At 38.2% G+C, this 19257-nt stretch overlaps 1 protein-coding gene across 1 annotated transcript in view; it reads left to right on the plus strand.

Annotated features, from left to right (window-relative positions):
* Positions 1–19257, plus strand: part of LOC113685626 (uncharacterized) — a 52241-nt gene that overhangs the window by 12778 nt on the left and 20206 nt on the right. The window contains exons 16-46 of the mRNA XM_089202585.1: positions 216–620; positions 1213–1322; positions 1521–1812; positions 2105–2301; positions 2585–2754; positions 2853–3025; positions 3388–3468; positions 4058–4233; positions 4979–5051; positions 5168–5254; positions 5573–5829; positions 5970–6078; positions 6325–6546; positions 6676–6789; positions 7279–7359; positions 7582–7719; positions 8091–8341; positions 8659–8758; positions 9674–9775; positions 10312–10577; positions 10820–10925; positions 11196–11527; positions 11840–11981; positions 13385–13707; positions 14464–14605; positions 14788–15113; positions 15735–15888; positions 16217–16560; positions 16938–17076; positions 17344–17672; positions 17862–18000. Of these exons, the coding sequence (XP_089058711.1) occupies positions 216–620; positions 1213–1322; positions 1521–1812; positions 2105–2301; positions 2585–2754; positions 2853–3025; positions 3388–3468; positions 4058–4233; positions 4979–5051; positions 5168–5254; positions 5573–5829; positions 5970–6078; positions 6325–6546; positions 6676–6789; positions 7279–7359; positions 7582–7719; positions 8091–8341; positions 8659–8758; positions 9674–9775; positions 10312–10577; positions 10820–10925; positions 11196–11527; positions 11840–11981; positions 13385–13707; positions 14464–14605; positions 14788–15113; positions 15735–15888; positions 16217–16560; positions 16938–17076; positions 17344–17672; positions 17862–18000 (5880 nt within the window). The remainder of the gene's footprint in view (positions 1–215; positions 621–1212; positions 1323–1520; positions 1813–2104; positions 2302–2584; positions 2755–2852; positions 3026–3387; positions 3469–4057; positions 4234–4978; positions 5052–5167; positions 5255–5572; positions 5830–5969; positions 6079–6324; positions 6547–6675; positions 6790–7278; positions 7360–7581; positions 7720–8090; positions 8342–8658; positions 8759–9673; positions 9776–10311; positions 10578–10819; positions 10926–11195; positions 11528–11839; positions 11982–13384; positions 13708–14463; positions 14606–14787; positions 15114–15734; positions 15889–16216; positions 16561–16937; positions 17077–17343; positions 17673–17861; positions 18001–19257) is intronic.

The raw sequence follows: 19257 nt of genomic DNA on the forward strand, positions 1-19257 counted from the left end.
CTAAAGCCAAATAAGATTATTGAATTATTGATATTGTCGTTGATGAGAACATTTCAAACATTAACGAGGCACTGTTATCGACTGAGTAGACCCAATTCTGAAACTCAAGGCAGAACAACTCGCAATTCCAATTCCCTGATAACTGTGACGTGTATTACAATCAAAAACAATAGGATGGTTCTGTTGACAAGATTTTTTGTTTCTTTTCCATGAAGTTTCTCAATCATGGTGCCGTCCGGGCTTTTTACCCCTTCATGGCGGTTGCTATTTGATATATCCCCCAAAAGAACTTAATTGGCAACAGGCTTTGGAGCGGTGCAATCGAAGTGGTGGAACCTTGGCCAAGATAACTAGTGAGGGTTTGAGATCTACTTTCTCCAATTTATTAGAAGAAATAAGACGCTTCAAGCCATATTATAACAGTTTCTCCATTGGCCTGTTGAGCAAAGACGAGTGGACATGGATTGACGACAGCCCGTTAAATAGCTCGTTATGGAAGCCAGGGTATCCAAAAACAATTGAAAAAACCCGTAGCTGTGGTTATTTAGCAGCTGGCTCATCGCGGATAAAGAGTGATACATGTACAATAAATAGTTACCCACTGTGTCAGAAAAAAGCTGGTGAGTTTCTATGGTCAGCTCCTTAGTTAAATGCTCCTTTTTTCCTTTTTTTAAAATATAGTTTCATATATACACGTGTGTGTGTATTGAGATAGAAAAAAACATAGGGACGACACTTTCATCCCGACAAGCCTGTTTCGTGATTAACTCACTCAATAGCACAAGTTAAAGACGCAACCTCTGCCTTAACGAAAAATTACTAATCATCTCCCGACCTGAATTGCCATCAATTAGCAAACGTAATGAAGTTGTGTCTTGGTGCCGTCACAGAAACAAAACGTTGTGCGTAACAGCTGAACAAAACATCTAAATTTACCGCCACATGAATTATGCAAATTTTATAGTATATTAACGATGGTTACGATGGTCATGATGGTCATATATATATATAACCATGGTCAATTAAAGTTCACGTTCTCTTTAGACCTACGTTGAGCTCCAACAGACCGAACATTCTCTAGCAGTATCTAGCTTGCCAACTGAACCTTCCTCTTTGTACTCGTCCTTGCGATTTTTCAAACCTCTCAAACTTTCATAACAATTAAAAAGTTTAATTGCTAGATATAGCTGTAACATTTTATTTAAATTATAGAAGAGTCATTGTCAAACCGGAGTTTGATACGAAGTTCAAGCATGTTGCAGCCATTTGAATCTATCCTGGCCATAGATCGATCTTACTCTACTTGCTTTCGTTCTTTGAAGGTAAGTAATGACATTGGTTGCTTAATTCGCGTGCTAAATCTGTTGTTGAGTTTTTCCAGTCTTTCTGGATCGAAAGCTGCAGCAGAATTTTTTTCTTTTAACGAAAATAAATGGACTAGAAATATCATCTGTTCTGGTTTGAATAAAGTATGTATCTCTATGTTTCATACATTGCTAAGTACGTTCTCGTCGGTTTAGGAATCAAATCCCTGGTGGCAAGGAACCTTTGACAAACCACTGTATGTCGTTTCTGTTTCAATAATTGACAAAATCGATCGCTGTCCACGTGACTCTGGAATAATCAATGTTAGTGTGACAACCAGTCAAACTGGCTTGTCTCCAACATGTTCCAAATCGATGGCATATGATGGCACAACACGTGAGTTCATTTTTGATTGCTCACCACCCGCGCTTGGAAATAATGTGAAAATAACGTTGACGGGTGATAATGTCAAGTTAGTTCTCTGCCATGTTGCCGTGGAAACAATTGGTAAGTTATTGAAAGATGCCTTTATTTATTAATTTTTTTTGCCCAGACGCTTTTTTGGTGAGGGAAAGAATGAAGCTAATCTAGCTTATTTTACATTCTTTGGTATCAGCCTTCGCACTTATTATCTTTTGATAAATAAGTGAGCTAACGCGATGTAAGAGTATCCTAGTCATCTATTTCATTCAGCAATTTTTGGCCTGTTTCAAGTGAAAATGGACGGGAGATATCTTTTTGGGGGGGCTACTCTGCTTGTACGAGTAAACGTATTTGTTCAATGTTTGACTTAATATAGAGTCGACCCGAGAGGTACACGGAGTTTTGCGTGAAGGATGGTACAATAAATACGAATATGACTCCAAAAAGACATCATCTATGCGTGAACACCCTCTAATTCAAGGTCCACCTGAAAGCCGGATTATTTTGAGAGATTTTGATGCGCCAATAAATCTGGCAGAGAACTATGTTCAACGATTGACAAGTTACCTACAGGTAGAATCTCATCATAGCAAACGTATTTTTGCACTCACCTGAGATCAATTGTAAGGCTTTTGATGCGTTGTAAGGTTCACTTTTCCTTTCGAAAAGCAGGGAGTATCTCAACTAAAAGAGTTAGTATGAAGGTATCCCTGTAATCCTGCCTTTTTGACATGTTAAGATTAAGTTTGTTGTCGGTGTTGCTGCTGTTTATTTGTTGGTGCTATCGCTTTTTTCATTAAAAAAATACATTTGTTAGAATTTGACCGAACAGGCCAATTATGAAACACTGTTTCAGGTTTCTCTGAGTGGAAATTATACCTTTTATGTGGCGTGCGACGATATGTGTGAGTTATGGAAGTACGATGTTACAGAGACAGGCATCAGAAGAGTTAAAAAAGAATCTGGGGAAAGTGTAAAGCCAATTATTCATGTTAAAAGGTGGACACAATATCTCCAATGGGACAAGTAAGTGATGTGCAAGCAGTACATTACTATGTTATTATTTTGGTGACATTTTTAGTTATCCTTAGAGCTGATATACTCTAATTACTTTGTTATTGAAGGTACCCAGAGCAAACAACTCCGCCAATCGTCCTAAAAAAGTGTCGCTTTTATCGAATTGTGATCTTCGGTAGGGAAAAAGGTGGCAACGATCACATATCTGTGGGCATGCGTAACCCAAATGGGGAATATGAACGGCCTATTACAGGGGAAAGACTGTTTTGGACTAAACCAGGTAGGGAGATTCTGATTTGTTTATTTGGTTAAAGCAGAGAGAGGAAACGAACAAGGAAACAAAGTTAAGGAGAAAAACATGAACGGAAAGTGTTTCAAACTATAAAAAAGAAGACAAACAAGCACACACAGAAAAAAACAGACTGTTCAATAGAACGAGTCATCTATGTCTCTCTCTTGGACCCAGACATCTTTACCATGAAGCTGAAGCTCATAACTTCTCCTAGGAGCTACTGGAATTTCTTTTGTTCGGTGCCACTGATTAAACAAAGAAACAAAAAAAAAGGCATGTATTAGTAGACAAATATCGTCATTTACAATGCTTTTTTCGATTGAAGTGTAAAATTTTGTTTCTCTTCAAAGGGACGCGTAATCTAGAACTGTCACTTAAGAATCACAAGACATCGATATCTACCTTCGTTGGGTCAAAGTTACTCATACAAGGTTGGTTTATTGGTATTGTCCTACATCTACAAGATTTAAGTGATCATGTGGGAATCAACCCCTCTAAATTGTAAAGAAAGTAGAAGCTCTCTACTATTAAGAAAGATCTTGATAAGATATAATGGTACTTAACGACTCATACAAAAAACGTTTTCACTTAACGTCATTGCGGTCATACTTTTAACTAAAACAGTGAAAAAACGGCCACTTCGGCGTCCATTACAATTACATATTACAAAAAAAAACAAAAGCAAACAAAAACAAAGAACTAAAAAGAAACAGTTTCTTTTGTTCCAATTTCTTCGCATAAATTATCATTATGTGATTGAAAAAAAGTTCTTGGCCGGTACTATGTGACGTTTCAGAAATGTATCAATTCAGGAATACCTTTGAGAGAGATTTCTAAGGAGTTGAAAAAGCCTCAAACAACGTTTTTATAAGCATTTGATGATTGCTAACTCGGAAGGCGTGGTTAGGATCATCTTTACGAGAGGAGGACGGTAGACTATCAGTTTAAACTTGCGAATGGAACTTTAAGACGTAGACTGTAGAATAGGTTCATCATACAACATGTTTGGCCAAATTATAGGATATTACAAGTTTTGCTGTGAGGGAGTCTATTGTCCTGATTGTCCACTGAAACTGAACATCTCAAGCCTCGGACAAAATCTAACTCTGAACTCATCAGTGAGCCTGTCCTGTATTAACACATCATTTGAGGTAGTTTTTAACACGATCTGTCAACCTGGAAATTTTATTGTGAAGGTAAGAAGCTCTCATTTAAGTAGCTGTGATCATTTAAGTGATGATTCCTACCACATTTATGGCAACAAAATCAACGAGACACCGTGCCATGCTTATTTATGTGGTGTGATTGACAGCTAAATGAGACACTTGAACACTGCGTGTGTTGCATGACATATAATTCGTTTTGTTGTATATGAATTGTTGCATAATTCGTTGTATTGTACATAAACTGTGAATAGACTTAATTATATACATGAGCCTGCAATTCTAAGGTTGTAGTTGGCCGCCATGTTAGTCAGAGATTTGGTGATTAAAGCCTTTAAGTTCAGGCAGCGTCTTCTCTCGTTTATAACAATTTACAAAATTTGACAAGAATATGAATCACGATGAAGTAAATGAATGATAAATTTTTAAATTGTAGGGGATTGTTTTTATCACTGTTCTTTTTTATTAACTTGTCATCGGTATAAGTAGAAATACATTGGTCTTTAACTATTTAAGAGTGTGTCGACCCCATCACCCTAAAAATAGAAGTAAAACGTATGTAGTCGAAACTTTGTGTCCTACACTACATCTTGAAACGAACGAGAGTAGTGCATTACTTTTGCACTAATCAGGTTGGATGATTACAAATCTTTTATTTGAGAAGAACACGGCCTTGAGGTAAAGCAACTTAGTGCATGCACGAACGATAAGCCTCACTGAACTGGAAACTGTCATATTTGGAAGTAGTACCTAACCCACACGCTGTGATTATTTTCAGGCCAGCTATTCATTCGTGGAACATCCAGAGGAAATTCTCGAGGAGCGAGATTTGGGACAAGTAGATCTTAAAGGTATCTCCTTTTACAGTATTATATAGGATTACAAGAATTACCTTGTCTGTGTGAATCCGCCGCGTTGCTCTTTAACCACCACTAACGGAAATTTATTTTTTATGTTTCCTCAAAAGCGGTGGTGCTAGAAGAATGCTACTTCGAGTCTGGAAAATGCGACTGGACTAGCCTACATGCAAATTCCGAGTGGAAGCTCTTTCCTGGTACGAAGTCTATAAAATACTTCAGTAAGCTTAAGAAAAGAAGGGCAGTGTTGCGAGCAACAGTTAAGTTTTTTTTAAAATGACTTGCTTTTCCTGCTAACAAAGAAAAATCCTTAGAATAGAATTATTACGCTACAAACCACTCCCTAAAGGAAATGAAGTTTGAACAATGAGGCTGAAATTGAGGAGATCTGAATTCAATTGGCAGACTCTGATCCTAAATTCAGAATCTTTTTGGTTAAACGTCGCAACGAATAGAAAAAAGTATTAAAAAAACGTTTCATTCTATGAAATTCACTGTACACATTTTTATCTTAGGCGATTTCGCATACATTGATGGCCCTCACAAAGCGCAGTTACAGAGTCCACTATTACCATGGGAACCATTTTATCGAGTCGTTGGCTTGTGCTTACGGTTCACTTACCGTATACCTTTTAAATCAAAGTCAACCATAAAAGTTCTTCTTCGGGAACCAGGGAAAGAGGAGCTAATTTTAACATGGCAGCTTAGGGGATACCATGGTAAAGAATGGTCTGCAGCTGAGGTGTCTTTGCCCGGCGCAGCAGCAGTTCAGGTCAGAAAGTTATGACGATGAAATTTATTCGATTGAACTCTTCATTTATTTCTGGAGTTCATATTTCATAATTTTTAAATGAATCTTTGACATTTGCTATGATAGGTGATGATGCCTACATTATTAATCTCTTTGTCTAGATTATATTTGAGGGAGAAGGCTTTCTTCATAACCAAGTAAATGCAGCAATCAAGAACGTGACTGTAACTACCGAGAAATGTGACTTGCTACCATACTTTGCGAAACCAGGTTATATTTGCCGGTTTTCTTTTCTTCAATTTTTTTTTGTGTTGCTGATTTTGAACATGACAAGATAGAGTTATTAAAGTTAACAAAAAAAAAAGGGAACAATTATCACTGACATCACCGATTCTTTGAATTCAGATAAAATAAAAAGGTACATTAAGTTTGCATGCATCTGATGGATGATAAAGGAGAAAGAAAGGAAAAAATCGTATGTTTTCTTAGCTTTTATTGATCACATTGGATTTTCAGGTTTTAGTTGCGGGAATAAACAGTTTCAATGCAAGAATGGCGAATGTGTCAAGGAAAATTTGCGATGTGATGGCGACGCTGCTTGTACTGATGATTCAGATGAAGATAATTGTGAATGTCCCTACAATAAGTTCGCTTGTCTGGATGGAAAATGTCTTCCAGCATCAGCTGTATGTAACGGTATAAATGACTGCTCTAATGGGGATGATGAAAATAACTGCCGTGAGTAAATCTTCCTTTGCCATCCATTTTTTGAGTCTTGATTTAATTAGAGTGAAACTCACTCTTTTCCCTTCCCATCTATATATGCTGAGTTGCATTTCCACATAGTTTGGAATTAATGCTTTTTAGGGAATAAGTGCCCCTTTAAGCATCACTGTCTTGATGGATCATGCATTGCTTGGTCAGAGACCTGTATTCGAGAGCCTTCCTGCAAGGATGCAACTAACACACCATCAGTATGCGGTAAGTAAGGCATAGAAAACGTCTTAACCAACAAAATTTATTTTTTGAAATTACTCGTTCTTGTATCGAAGGCCTGAGATTTCAGGCCTCTGTTTTGATCTCTTCGTAAACCATTTATCGCTGAAAGATCACAAAATAGGCTATGTGAGCCACAGATGGACATGATCACAAGGTGTTTCAGATAAAAGCTGCGTCTTCGTGAAATTATGGTTATTATCTTCGGGTCTACTGGCGTAATGGACGACAGCGATGTTTCAAGAAATGTTCTAACTGCGAGAGGTGTCCAATATGTAAATTTTTGTCCTGATCGAATTCTTATGAACTAGTGAAGACAAATAAGAATCTACTAGGGAAGGAAGCTTTCGTTTACGTGGAACCAAATTCACAACAAATAATTAATTATGTTGTCATCAATTGGCCGAATTAATCCTTGGAGGTTGACAAGGAAGTAGGTAGCATGTTTGATGGAGTCGATTACGCGCCTTACAGGATCTGGGAAATGCCGCCTTAACGACTTAGCGTGCTCATCCAAAGAGTCCAAAGGACCAACAAGATGTAAATCTTTCAGAAGTAAGTGCATAGCTTTGTGTTGCCAATATAGCGTCTAAATAAACTCAAATTTAGCGCAGAGACAAGAATATTGGTAATTGTAAGGCACATGCGCCAGCGATGGCTTGTCACTGTAGCGTCAGGGGAACGAAGAAAGAATGCAGACCAATGAATTTCTATAGTTGTTTATCGTGAGTCACGAAAACCTATGAGGCATTTCCTAACTGCTGTAATTACAAACAGGTTTTTGCAATTTCGAAAATGACTTGTGCCAACTCACTCCGGATATGAATGCCACTTTCCAATGGACCACAGCTTCAGGTGAAACACTAACGGAGAAGACTGGGCCAAGTTACGATCATAGCACGTTAAAAAAAGACGGTAAGAGGTGAAATGAAATGTTCGTCCTACGTAGGAAAAAAAATAATGTTAATCAAGTTAAAGTAGTGAATCTCACATAAAATCCTTACCTAACTTGTTTTGCATGGTGCAGTACACCCAAATTAGTACGAGGGCACATTCCTCTTGTGACGTCTGTGTTGGGAAAGTTGTGTCTTATATTTGTTTGGTGCCGGGGTGTTGTTGAATAATATCAACTGAAAATCGAGAAATGGCGTCATGACAAGCTTTCTACAATCACGCGTACACTTTTGCTTTGCGATCACTCAAACTTTCCTCGATGCTCTCACAAAAAAGGGAACATGGCATAAATTACACAAAGAAAGTAATGGAGAACATTTGTTACTTCATAGGGTCGTATATCTATATCGAAGCTTCTCCGCAACGCTTTGGGGACGTAGCAAGGTTGTTAAGCAAATGGATGGAACCAAACCAGTCAGCTTGTGTTCAGTTTTGGTATCATATGTACGGGTCAGATATCGGTAACCTGAGCTTTTATCTGAAGACTAATCAATCCAAGACATTGGTTTGGAGACTGTCAAGCGATCAAGGGGATCGCTGGAAGTTTGGTCAATTTTCTCTGATCAGTGAAAGGGCTCATAGGGTAAGTTACGCTAAGCTTCCAAACTGCCGTAACTTTAGTTTGAAACTGTAATCTTTACTTATATTTTTTTCGGCTGGAACTGGTCTCATTCTCTGAAAATCTAATTTAAAAAACATTTGCCAAGGCATGCACATAAGTGTATATTGATCGGAATATTTCAAGACGGGTTAATTTAATGCGCTGATCTTGGCTTGGTGATGAGCCGCTCTTGGTAACTCTCTTTCTTTTTTTTTACGTACTTTGACTTATGTGGAGATCGATAACGTTAATGAGAATGTGGTCACAAATTATATATATTTTTTATGCTGTTTGCAAAGTTTGTCATAGAAGGAACGACTAGTGATGGAAGTGAAGGTGACATTGCAATAGATGATATGTCTATACTGGATGGAAACTGTAAGAAGATTATTGCACAAGGTTTGGATTAAAACGCCTAAGGGGAAAGCAAAGCAATGGTTTATTTGCAGCAAAGACGTTACTTGAAATGATTTTTAACGCCGCTACAGTTCTTTTTAGAATCTGAAATATTTCGAGGCTGCCTCTTTAGTGATATTCTAATAAAAATTTACAAAAATAGCGGAGCCTGCAGCGCACTTAGCGTAGCCCCATACCTCAGCAAATTTGGTAACCTGTTCGGTTAGACAATTGTCGTTGTAAGGCGATATTCGTCGTCCGACCGTCACGGTATTCTCGTTCACCTGAAAAGATAAATCATACTTTGCATAAGCGAACAGCTGCACTTTACACAAGGGCACATGGCAACTTATGAGTACACGTAAAAGTGTATGAAGTTGTGCGCTTGCGTGAGTCTATGACTAATTCGCAGACCAAACGTGCATATGCCACTAAATGTGGCTGTAACTTTACGGACTGCAAAAATTCGAGATCTGCCTTAGCATAGTGTAAGCGCAAGTTAGACCAACTGGACATCTATAAATCTTCGTGGGAGAGTAGTCTTAGGTTAACAAACTTTGCTGTTTCAATGTAACATCGACCAAACCAATTTAACTTTAGGTATATTACCGTCCTTACGAGGATTTATTTTAAAATCGAAGGTGTTTCGTTCAACATATATTTGTCAACAGCTGGTTATGCCACAGAATCCGTTGTCAAATATACGCATCGAACTCAACCCGTTTTAGTTTTGAAAAAGACACCTGTACCTGAAAAACGGTGTCAGCCAAACGCACGGAGAAAAACCCTCAAGAGGGTCTGATTTTTGGTAGGAGACTACTAAACCTAACCACTGAGTTCCATTCGTTCTTCTGAGATAGAAACTATGAATTCGACAAAACTTGAAAAAGGTTTCTATCATTTTCTTTCAATCTCTAGGTAGTCCAGACTGCAGCTTTAGAGAGGATACGTGTGATTGGGAGACTAGGGAAGGATGGACTCTCTCTAAACACTTACCTAACTCAGATTTACTAAATTATGGTAGGATTTTATTCATTCAATTTTTGTGGGCTGAGAAGTTGTAATAAGGTTTATATTGATTGAAGCCTTGAGCTACTGTATATCTTTTTTATTCCAAGATTTTGCCAATCCAAGTAAGGCATCGATTGCGTAGATCGGCAAAGCTTGGAAAAAAAAAGAAATTCAGTGACTCAGTGCCTCAATCGAATCATCCATTAAATGGACATGATATTGATAGACAACTTCAAACGTTTACTTTATGACTGCCTTCTACTTCAAATATTTTAGAATAGAAAAAACACAGTATAACATCTTTACTGATTAAACACTGGGCAATCCACACTGCACATACCTGCTGGCAGGATAGGTGGGCGGCTGACAGACTGACTTGCTTACAAACTGACTGAATGACGGACATACTGAACCAGTGACGGACTGTTGACCGATTAGCAGACATTAGCACTTAACATATTGAATTGTCTCATCTGTGAAATCGCTGTTAACCTCTTTCAGACCATAATCAAATAGTTGCAGTTAATTTTTTACGTCACTGTTAGGTCCAGGTGTATCATTTATTTTTCTCCGCGCCGGAGCGTCTGAAGTGCCTCATACACTCTCGTCCCCAATTATAAACACTCACGAATGGAAGTGCGTCCGCTTATGGTATTTCATTGGTGCCACAAACTGGTACAAATCGTCGTTACATGTGCTTCTGCAGTCGTTAATATTGAACCTATCCACACTGATCTTCTTTGTGGATGAAATGGCAAGTGCGACAAATTATACTCAGATACCGTTACCAAGCAATTACAGCAAAGCAAAGGTACCAGAATGTAATTCTTCCTAGTAGACTTGTGAGAAGAAATTTTTTGCTAGCTGTAATGACGTTTTGAGATACTTATTCAGCCTCTAGGTATCCAAGTTCACTTTTTTCCTATTACAAGCATCCTTTATCAATTGTTTCAGACTGATTAATGTCTTATGAAGTACACTCCTCTAGTTATGTAGTAGGAAATTCCGACGCTTGTGACTTATGTATAAACATTTTCTTTAAACACAATACAGCTAGAATTCTTTGGTATTTATGAAGAGTTTGGTCACCAAATTCTGGCCATTGAACAAGTTTCCTTTTCAAAAGGGACTTGTGACCCAATTTCTTGGCGACAAAATGGTGAGTTTACATGTATATGACTTGAAAACTAGGTTTTGTAAATTTATTTTGTTACACAAAACTCTATACTAATAGCTCAAAATTCACTTAGTTTTAAAAGTCGTTCAACCGTGTATCTTACTTTACAAAATCGCCTCCCTCTGACGTAAACTTTACTTGAAGGGAATGCTGTTCAAGTTAGTACTAAATTATACGTTTATCTATAAATGTGACGCTTTTAACTGTCCTACCATTTAAATCCATGAGTAATTAATGTCATAAAACCTCTAGATATTGACGAACCCCTTGGAATGCAAAATGGTGAAATAGTAGACACGCAAATTAGTTCTTTATCGTCAATGGACGAGGCTCATGCTGCCAGTCGAGGCCGTCTAAACTTAAATGCAACTTCAGGAAAGGCAGGCGCTTGGACCGCCGGCACAAATGACAACAGCCAGTGGCTCCAGATTGATCTGCGTAATAATAACATCAGAGTCACGGGTGTTGCGACACAAGGGAGAAACGGACGGTACGCGCAATGGGTAACGAAATATAAGTTACAGTACAGCAGCGATGGGGTAAACTTCCAGTTCTACAAGGAACCTGGACATACCGCTCTTAAGGTGTGCACGAAATCCATTGAGCTGCCCACTCTTTATGTTTGTTGTTCATTTTTTTAGGTGACATCAACTAACGTAGTATAGCTCACTTAACTGGTTTTTTACCCAGCAATAGCCGTATCAACTCTTAAAAGTGTTTTAAGCATGGACAAGATAAGTCCTAACATACTTGATTCAACTGTCAGAATCAATGACACTGAGACAACATACTTAAGAAACCGAATGTGCAAAATCGTTATGGCTGAACACTTTTAGTTATCACATGCTGACCTCGTGTGATTAGTGCTTTAAAGATTCACTATTTTGCTAATGTAGGATTTCGCTGGAAACAAAGACCAGGATTCTGTTGTTTATCACGAACTTAAGTTTCCTATCAGAGCACGATTCATTCGCTTTCAACCAGAGGCTTGGCATGGGCAGATATCAATGAGAGTTGAGTTGTATGGTCATCAGAAAGGTATGTTAGTCAAAAGTGTATGATTTCATATTCAAATTTAAAAAAAATGTGAAACTCTTTTTATTGAGCCAGGATATCCTCAAAAGAAACCAAAATAAAACAGAATTGAAAACAAAACAAATCAAAGTGCTCTGTGAGCAAACTCGTGAATTGACACATGATTTTTTAGATTATGTTTAATGTTATCTGGTTTAGGGAATTTTGTGGTTGATTGTCATATCTAGAGTACGAGCAGTAGTTCAGTGTTCGCTAATGTAGCAAAGAAACAAAGTAACGTTGGGATAAGAAGGCATTACAATTGAAATGATCATGCTACTACATTTGACAAGGTGGATGATGTCATGTGTTTTAAACGTCTATCATTTTTGTTTCTGGTTCAAAAGAAAAGGTTGGAAGTAAATGTGGGTGAAAAGTGAAATTTACTGTCTTTCGTTGTAAATATTAGAAAATCAAGGCAATACTGTCTTAATGAAAACATTAACGATTCCCTCTTTATCAAATGAGACAAACGGGAACGAGTTTTGAGTGATATAACTAAGCCAAGCCTGCCACCGTCATTTTGGATCTCCGCCTGGGTAGATTTAGGTCACGTGCTAGGCAACGTATGATCAATAACAAGATAGAATTTCATTTCAGGCCTATTTATCAATTTTGTGGTGTGTAACTTTCGCATTTTAGTACGTTGTTTGTATGTTGAATCTTCAAATTGTCTTGAAACTTAAAAGAAAATTGTTCTTTAAAAATTCACTGAAAATCGGTAGCTAAAATTGTTTGTTTAGGTGTTATCTGATTTTCGTGTTAACTTGTTATTTCGTCAGTCGCCGGCATCTTTTGTTGCTTCTCACAGGAAAAACACACACGACGAAACGTAATGATCAATTTTGTCCTCAATCTCACGCTATAACAGAAAAAGCTTTTGAACGTCTGTAAACTCCGAGCGCTTCGCAGTAAGTGATATTTTCAATGAATCTTCGGATTGTTTTCAAGTTCAAGGACTGTAAATTACAATTTTATGAAAAACGAAGGTTGTTCTGTTATTTCAGTGTGAATCCTTGCATGCCTGCCAGTCGCTGGCGCCGCTTGTTGAAACTAAAACGAAAAAAAAAACTCTTTTAAGATTATCATTGGCTTCTTTTTCACCCCACCACTATTCTTAGCAACAAAGGTCGCCATTTCGTCTGTTTATTGCTCGCCAAAAACTATAAAATGCACTCAAAAGCCTAAAATCTAAAAAAAGTTTACAGGAATCGACCAATCGAGCGAATGCTATTCCCCACATCGTATCTATAACTCGCTCTTGCGCATGCGCGCAATTCACGAGTTAAAAAGGAATAATATTCCGAAAAAGAATAAATTATAGATTTTGATAAGCAAAACGATGTGTCACCTCCATTCTCGAATAGAGTGCCAGAAAGCTCTGGGTATGGAAAACAATGAAATCTCCGATGGGCAAATTCGTGCCTCTTCCAGCTGGGATGGCAACTCTATCGCTAGCCGCGGGAGATTATCAATTAAAGCATCTGGTCGCATGAAGGGAAGCTGGACAGCTTCTGCAAAGAATTCACACCAATGGCTTCAGATTGATCTTGGAGCCAACGATACTAAAGTTACAGGTGTAGCTACTCAAGGAAGGCAAGATGCCGACCAATGGGTTACCAGTTACAAGCTTCAATATGGTAATGATGGATTGTATTTTCAGTATTACAAGGATCAAGGTGAGGAAAAGGTAAGCGAAAATAATCTCTCTCTTTGGAAAACCTCAAACAACATTGAAAGTTGTGAAATAGGGTCTGGATTAGGAGGGAAATTCTAAGCGACCAGACTAAGTTATATGTTTCTGGCATTGCTCATAGTTTGGCAACTTTGATAAAGTTAATGTAACTTCCATCCAAGCTGGCCCTTGGACCTAAGAGTTCAACGGAAAACACGCAGCAATTTTAATACACGACCAGCCTCCATTCGAATCCTTGCTTGTCGTGAGCTAGCACAAGAAAATATAGACTAAGCTGGTTCAATGTCAAAACCAGCGTTTGACTAACAGATAAGAGGTAATAAAATCACTACTTTCTTTTGTTTCTCATTGGTTTAGATAAATAAATTTTACTTCAAAGTAGTTTTGAAGTTTCAGGGGCATAAGGAATGGCTGCGAAAACGCTCTCTGAATAAATGTATCCTTTTAATGTCGACCTAATGGTTTCTGACTTTGAAAAGCGACATTTTCAGTTGCTGATTTTAAAGTAATGATAATAATGATATTGATGGTAATGATAATAAAAATAATAAATACAAAAATACGCGGTATCAGCCCGATCACATACAGAAAGATGAACGAAGTGCGAACAAACCATAAAAAATAAGAATACGGTGGTTCTTAAGTGAGGGATAATATTAATCCGGATCTCTGCGAGCTCAGGTGAATTTAGAATAGTTTTTCATGTAATCGTTCAACTTTACACGAATGACTATCTTTTTACCTCCATAGGATTTTTCTGGAAACAACGACCGTGATACGGTTGTTTTTCATCAATTAAAACCGCCTATCGATGCCCGTTTCGTTCGTTTTTGCCCAGAGGCTTGGCAAAACCACATCTCAATGAGGGTGGAGCTGTATGGCTGTCTTCACGGTGGGCAACATTTTGATGTAGCGGAGTTATTTGGCCTTTTGTAGATCGAAAATTTTCTAGGGTCCTTTGCAGGACCCTAACCTTTATTCTTGGTTGTTTCATATTTTTAGGGCCTCTGACATTCATACTATTTTATGGGTCGTTTTTAATCTAGTTATTGTCATCTTTTTGTTTACCTCCAGAATGTCAGGAAGCTCTAGGTATGAAGAATGGTGCAATTCCCGATAGACACATAAGCGCCTCTTCGCATTGGGATAATTATTATGAGGCTTGGCAGGGTAGACTAGATCAGAAAGGGACATGGAAAGCAGGGTCCTGGTCATCACGAGATAATGATATAAATCAATGGCTCCAGATTGATCTGTGTAGTCCATACATGAAAGTTACAAGAATTGCCACACAAGGTAGAAATGCTCACGATCAATGGGTAACACGGTTTACATTGTGGTACAGCAACGATAGTAAAATTTTCCAATCCCACAAGGAAGCTGGAACAACGACGGAAAAGGTTAATATTACGTTACACCTTTAGTACACTTTTCAATGAAGAAAGTTTAGGCATTAGAAACAGACTTTTTAATGCTGACGTTTTAATGCAAATGATATTTAGTTTTCGGAGCGGGATATCGCATCGGGATGAACCATAAAAAATGCTCTGTTACATTGCTTTGACGTTTTGACCCATTGCGCAACCTGAAACCATGGCCAATCAGGTTTACACTCCAAATAAAATCATCCAGATAAATACTAAGGTGCTACACCTATGGTTATAAGAATTTTGGTGTCATACAACTTCCAAAAATTGTCTAATTGAAAGGGGAATCTGGATCATGTTACCAACTAGATCCTTCGCTGCAGAGTTTTCGTAAACTTCGACCCAAAGGCAGGAACTGAAATTCACAGTTTACAAAAAGTTGCCGACTGGGTTTACAAAAGAGTTTTTAAATGGCAGCTTCCATAACTAGTCTTGGATACCTTCAATTTCTAAAATTTTTAACCTAGGAAAGTCTATCAAAGCTGAAAATGCGGACTGTTACGTAATTCTTCAAATACGTTTTGGTCGGGGAGATGAAATTTATTGATACCTGCAGAATTTTTGAGAATTATATTCTATTGCCTTTTCATGCAGCATTTTGATGGAAACAGAGACCGGGATACCGTTGTTTACAATAAAATCAACTCACCAATCAAAGCTCGCTATATCCAAATTCGACCACAGGCCTGGTACCGCCACATTTCCATGAGGACAGAGCTTTATGGTTGTCTGGAAGAGATCAATGGGGGTAAGGAGTGTATTTACATTTAAATCGACTAGGCGTGTGCAGGATTTTTAAATTGTTGCGTATTGAAATCGCCTCTCAAGTGATCTCTTGTTCTTAGTTGATGTGCTGTATTTATAATTTGCTTAAATCTCCTTCTGTTGCCAAAAAAGTTATTAGAAAATAAAGTAATGTGGAGAAGGTAAACAGCATAAATAATTCCATTTGGAATTTTTATTTTAAGTGGAGAATTCTATATGTGGATTATGAGAAAACAAGTAGGGAAGAAGACCAAACCTGTTCGCGTATATCTTACCTCTTACCCATTAGACCCTGGTTTTCCTTTCTGTAGTATCCATCAACATATCAGACTGTCAACAAGCTCTTGGCATGGAAAATGGTGCAATCGCTGATGCACAAATCACAGCCTCTTCCATCTGGGACGATAACCATGCTGCGTCTCAAGCCAGGCTGGACTTTAAAGCAATTGCGAAATCTGGAGCTTGGTCAGCTAAGAGAAACGATAATCAGCAATGGCTTCAGGTGGATCTAGGTAGTCAGTACGCCAAAGTTACGCGTGTAGGAACACAGGGGAGGGATGATTATAGCCAGTGGGCAATCAAATACAAGCTGCAGTATGGTAATGATGAAGCCAAACTTCAGTTTTATAAGGGAAAAGGAAAAAATATAGATAAGGTAAAGAAATTTAATGCATTGAAATAGTTCTCTTTAATTAACGAAATAATCTGGTGGCTTACCTGTTGGTTTTCCTTCTTACATATTCCAATATTCTTTCGTTATTACTTACTTCAAAATTCCGCTTTAGTTCCTTAAGGAAAACTACACAAATAATAGTAATGCAATGTAACTCAAAATTATATGAATAAAGTCAAGGTTTCATTTCATAGACAGCATAAAAATAAAAGATGACAAAACTTGGAGACAGATATTGGGGAAACAAAAATCTTTCATATCTTTAAATGACCTCCTACAATGTAGCTGACTCAAAAGTGTGTTTAGAGGAACATATTATATCCTTGGGTTATTAACATTTTTCCAATTCTCTCTCCTAGGAGTTTGATGGTAACTCAGATAGAAGCACTATAGTTTTTCATGAGCTAGAGCCACCCATCAAAGCACGCTTTGTCCGCTTTCGACCTCGGGTTTGGTTTAACCACATTTCAATGAGGATAGAGCTTTACGGCTGTCGAGGTAACGGAATGGAGGACAAGGTTGCTGACTATTAAACAAAACAATTCATTCGACATGCATCATGCTGTCGATAAATGAAACCCAGTATTGATAATCAACCCGCCCTCGTCGTGTTATTATGGAGTAGAAAGCTATGCGCATTGATTTCACTCACTATTGAGATACAATCGACTTTGTGCCATTGTGCATGTACAATTTAATCATATACCCTGATCTCCTGAAAATAACAATTTTAACTTTTGCTCAAATATTTCGTTAAACCTTTAGAGTGTCAGGAGCCTCTCGGTTTGGGAAATAGCTCAATAACAGACGGGCAATTAAGTTCTTCTTCTCAACTGGACGATGCTCATGCCGCCATGCAGGGAAGACTTAATTCTAACGCAACCGGAGGTTTAGGAGGATCTTGGTCAGCTGGTAATAACAATTCGAGTCAATGGCTTCAGATCGACCTTCTCGATCAAAGTAATAATGTGACCCGTGTGGCTACTCAAGGAAGACATGATGCTAGCCAGTGGGTAACGAAGTACAGACTACAATACAGTGAAGATGGTAAAATCTTCCACTATTATCGGGAAACAGGAGATACAGCAGGGAAGGTGATTAGATTTGTTTGCTTGTTTTTTTTTCTTTTCGAAAACGGATAAAAAAAATTAAAAAAAATGTATATTTTTTTACTTATCTTGCCTTTACACTTGCAAGGGAGAGGTACAATCTTCATGGCACCACCTTATACACAATTAACCCTGTAGCATTGGGCGGATTTTTTATTCTACTTCCTTTTTCAGGTTTTTGATGGAAACAACGACCAGAATTCAATTGTTTATAATGACCTTCACCCACCCATCACAGCACGTTTTATCCGCTTTCGACCAGTGTCTTGGTATCACCATATATCTATGCGAGTAGAGCTGTATGGCTGTCAAGGTACTTAAATAATAACATTGTAAACCTACTACTTCTACTACCACTATTACTACATTTACTACTACTAGTACTACTACCACTTCTACTACTTTGACTCAACTACTACTTCTACCACCACTATTACTATTACTATTACTACTCCTACTACTATAACTACTATTACTACTACTGTTACTACTACTTCTTCTACCTTTACTACTACTTCTACTACTACTACTACTACTACTACTACTACTACTACTACTACTACTACCAACACCACCACCACCACCACCACCACCACCACCACTACTACTACTACTACTACTACTACTACTACTACTACTTCTGCTACTACCACTACTACTTCTACTTCTACTACTACTACTACTACTTCTATTACTTCTACTTCTACTACTACTACTACTACTACTTCTACTACTTCTACTTCCACTACTACTACTACTACTACTACTACTACTACTACTACTACTACTACTACTACTACTACTATTACTTCTACTACTTCTACTTCTACTACTACTACTACCACTACTATTACTTCTACTATTTCTACTTCTACTACTACTACTACTAGTATTACTACTACTACTTCTACTACTACCTCTGCTACTACTACTACTACTGCCTCTACTACTTCTACTTCTACTACAACTACTACTAGTTCCACTATTACTACTACTACTACAACTACTTCTACTACTACTACTATTACTACTGTTACTACTACTACTATTAGCGGAGCTAGCAGCGCGCGAAGCGCATCGTAGCGTAGCCCCATAATTATACGAAATAGTAGTAACTCATCCACCCGGAACAATTTGGACGGGCGACCGTGGGACCGACCGTATAAGGTGCTACTTTTAGCATGCGCGGCCAACTATACTTCGGGCACTCTCTTAGCCATTACGTAATGGAAGGGCGAGGGAAAAGGTAATGCGCAGGCACGATTGCGCACGGAACTTGGACACCCCATTAGTGTGCGCCAGGAAACACCGGCAGATGACAATGAAGAGTGCATACTCGAGTGTCGAGCTTTAGTTTAGCGTACGGGGGCACACGGCTAGGCATTGCACGAGGGCTTCACGTCGGCTAGTGGATGTGAAGCCGCGTAAGCAAATAATTTGCAACCCGCGTTTTGAGCGCGAAATCAAACTGGTGAGGTTGTAGTTGAATATGAATTCTCAGAATTTCGAAAATTCTAATCAACTCGCAGAGCAACAATACCGGCAGAGCTAAAGCATTTTCAACGGGAGG

The sequence above is a fragment of the Pocillopora damicornis genome, chromosome 4 (genome assembly GCF_964200805.1).
Source record: "Pocillopora damicornis chromosome 4, jaPocDami1.2, whole genome shotgun sequence".
Classification (NCBI taxonomy): Eukaryota; Metazoa; Cnidaria; class Anthozoa; order Scleractinia; family Pocilloporidae; genus Pocillopora; species Pocillopora damicornis.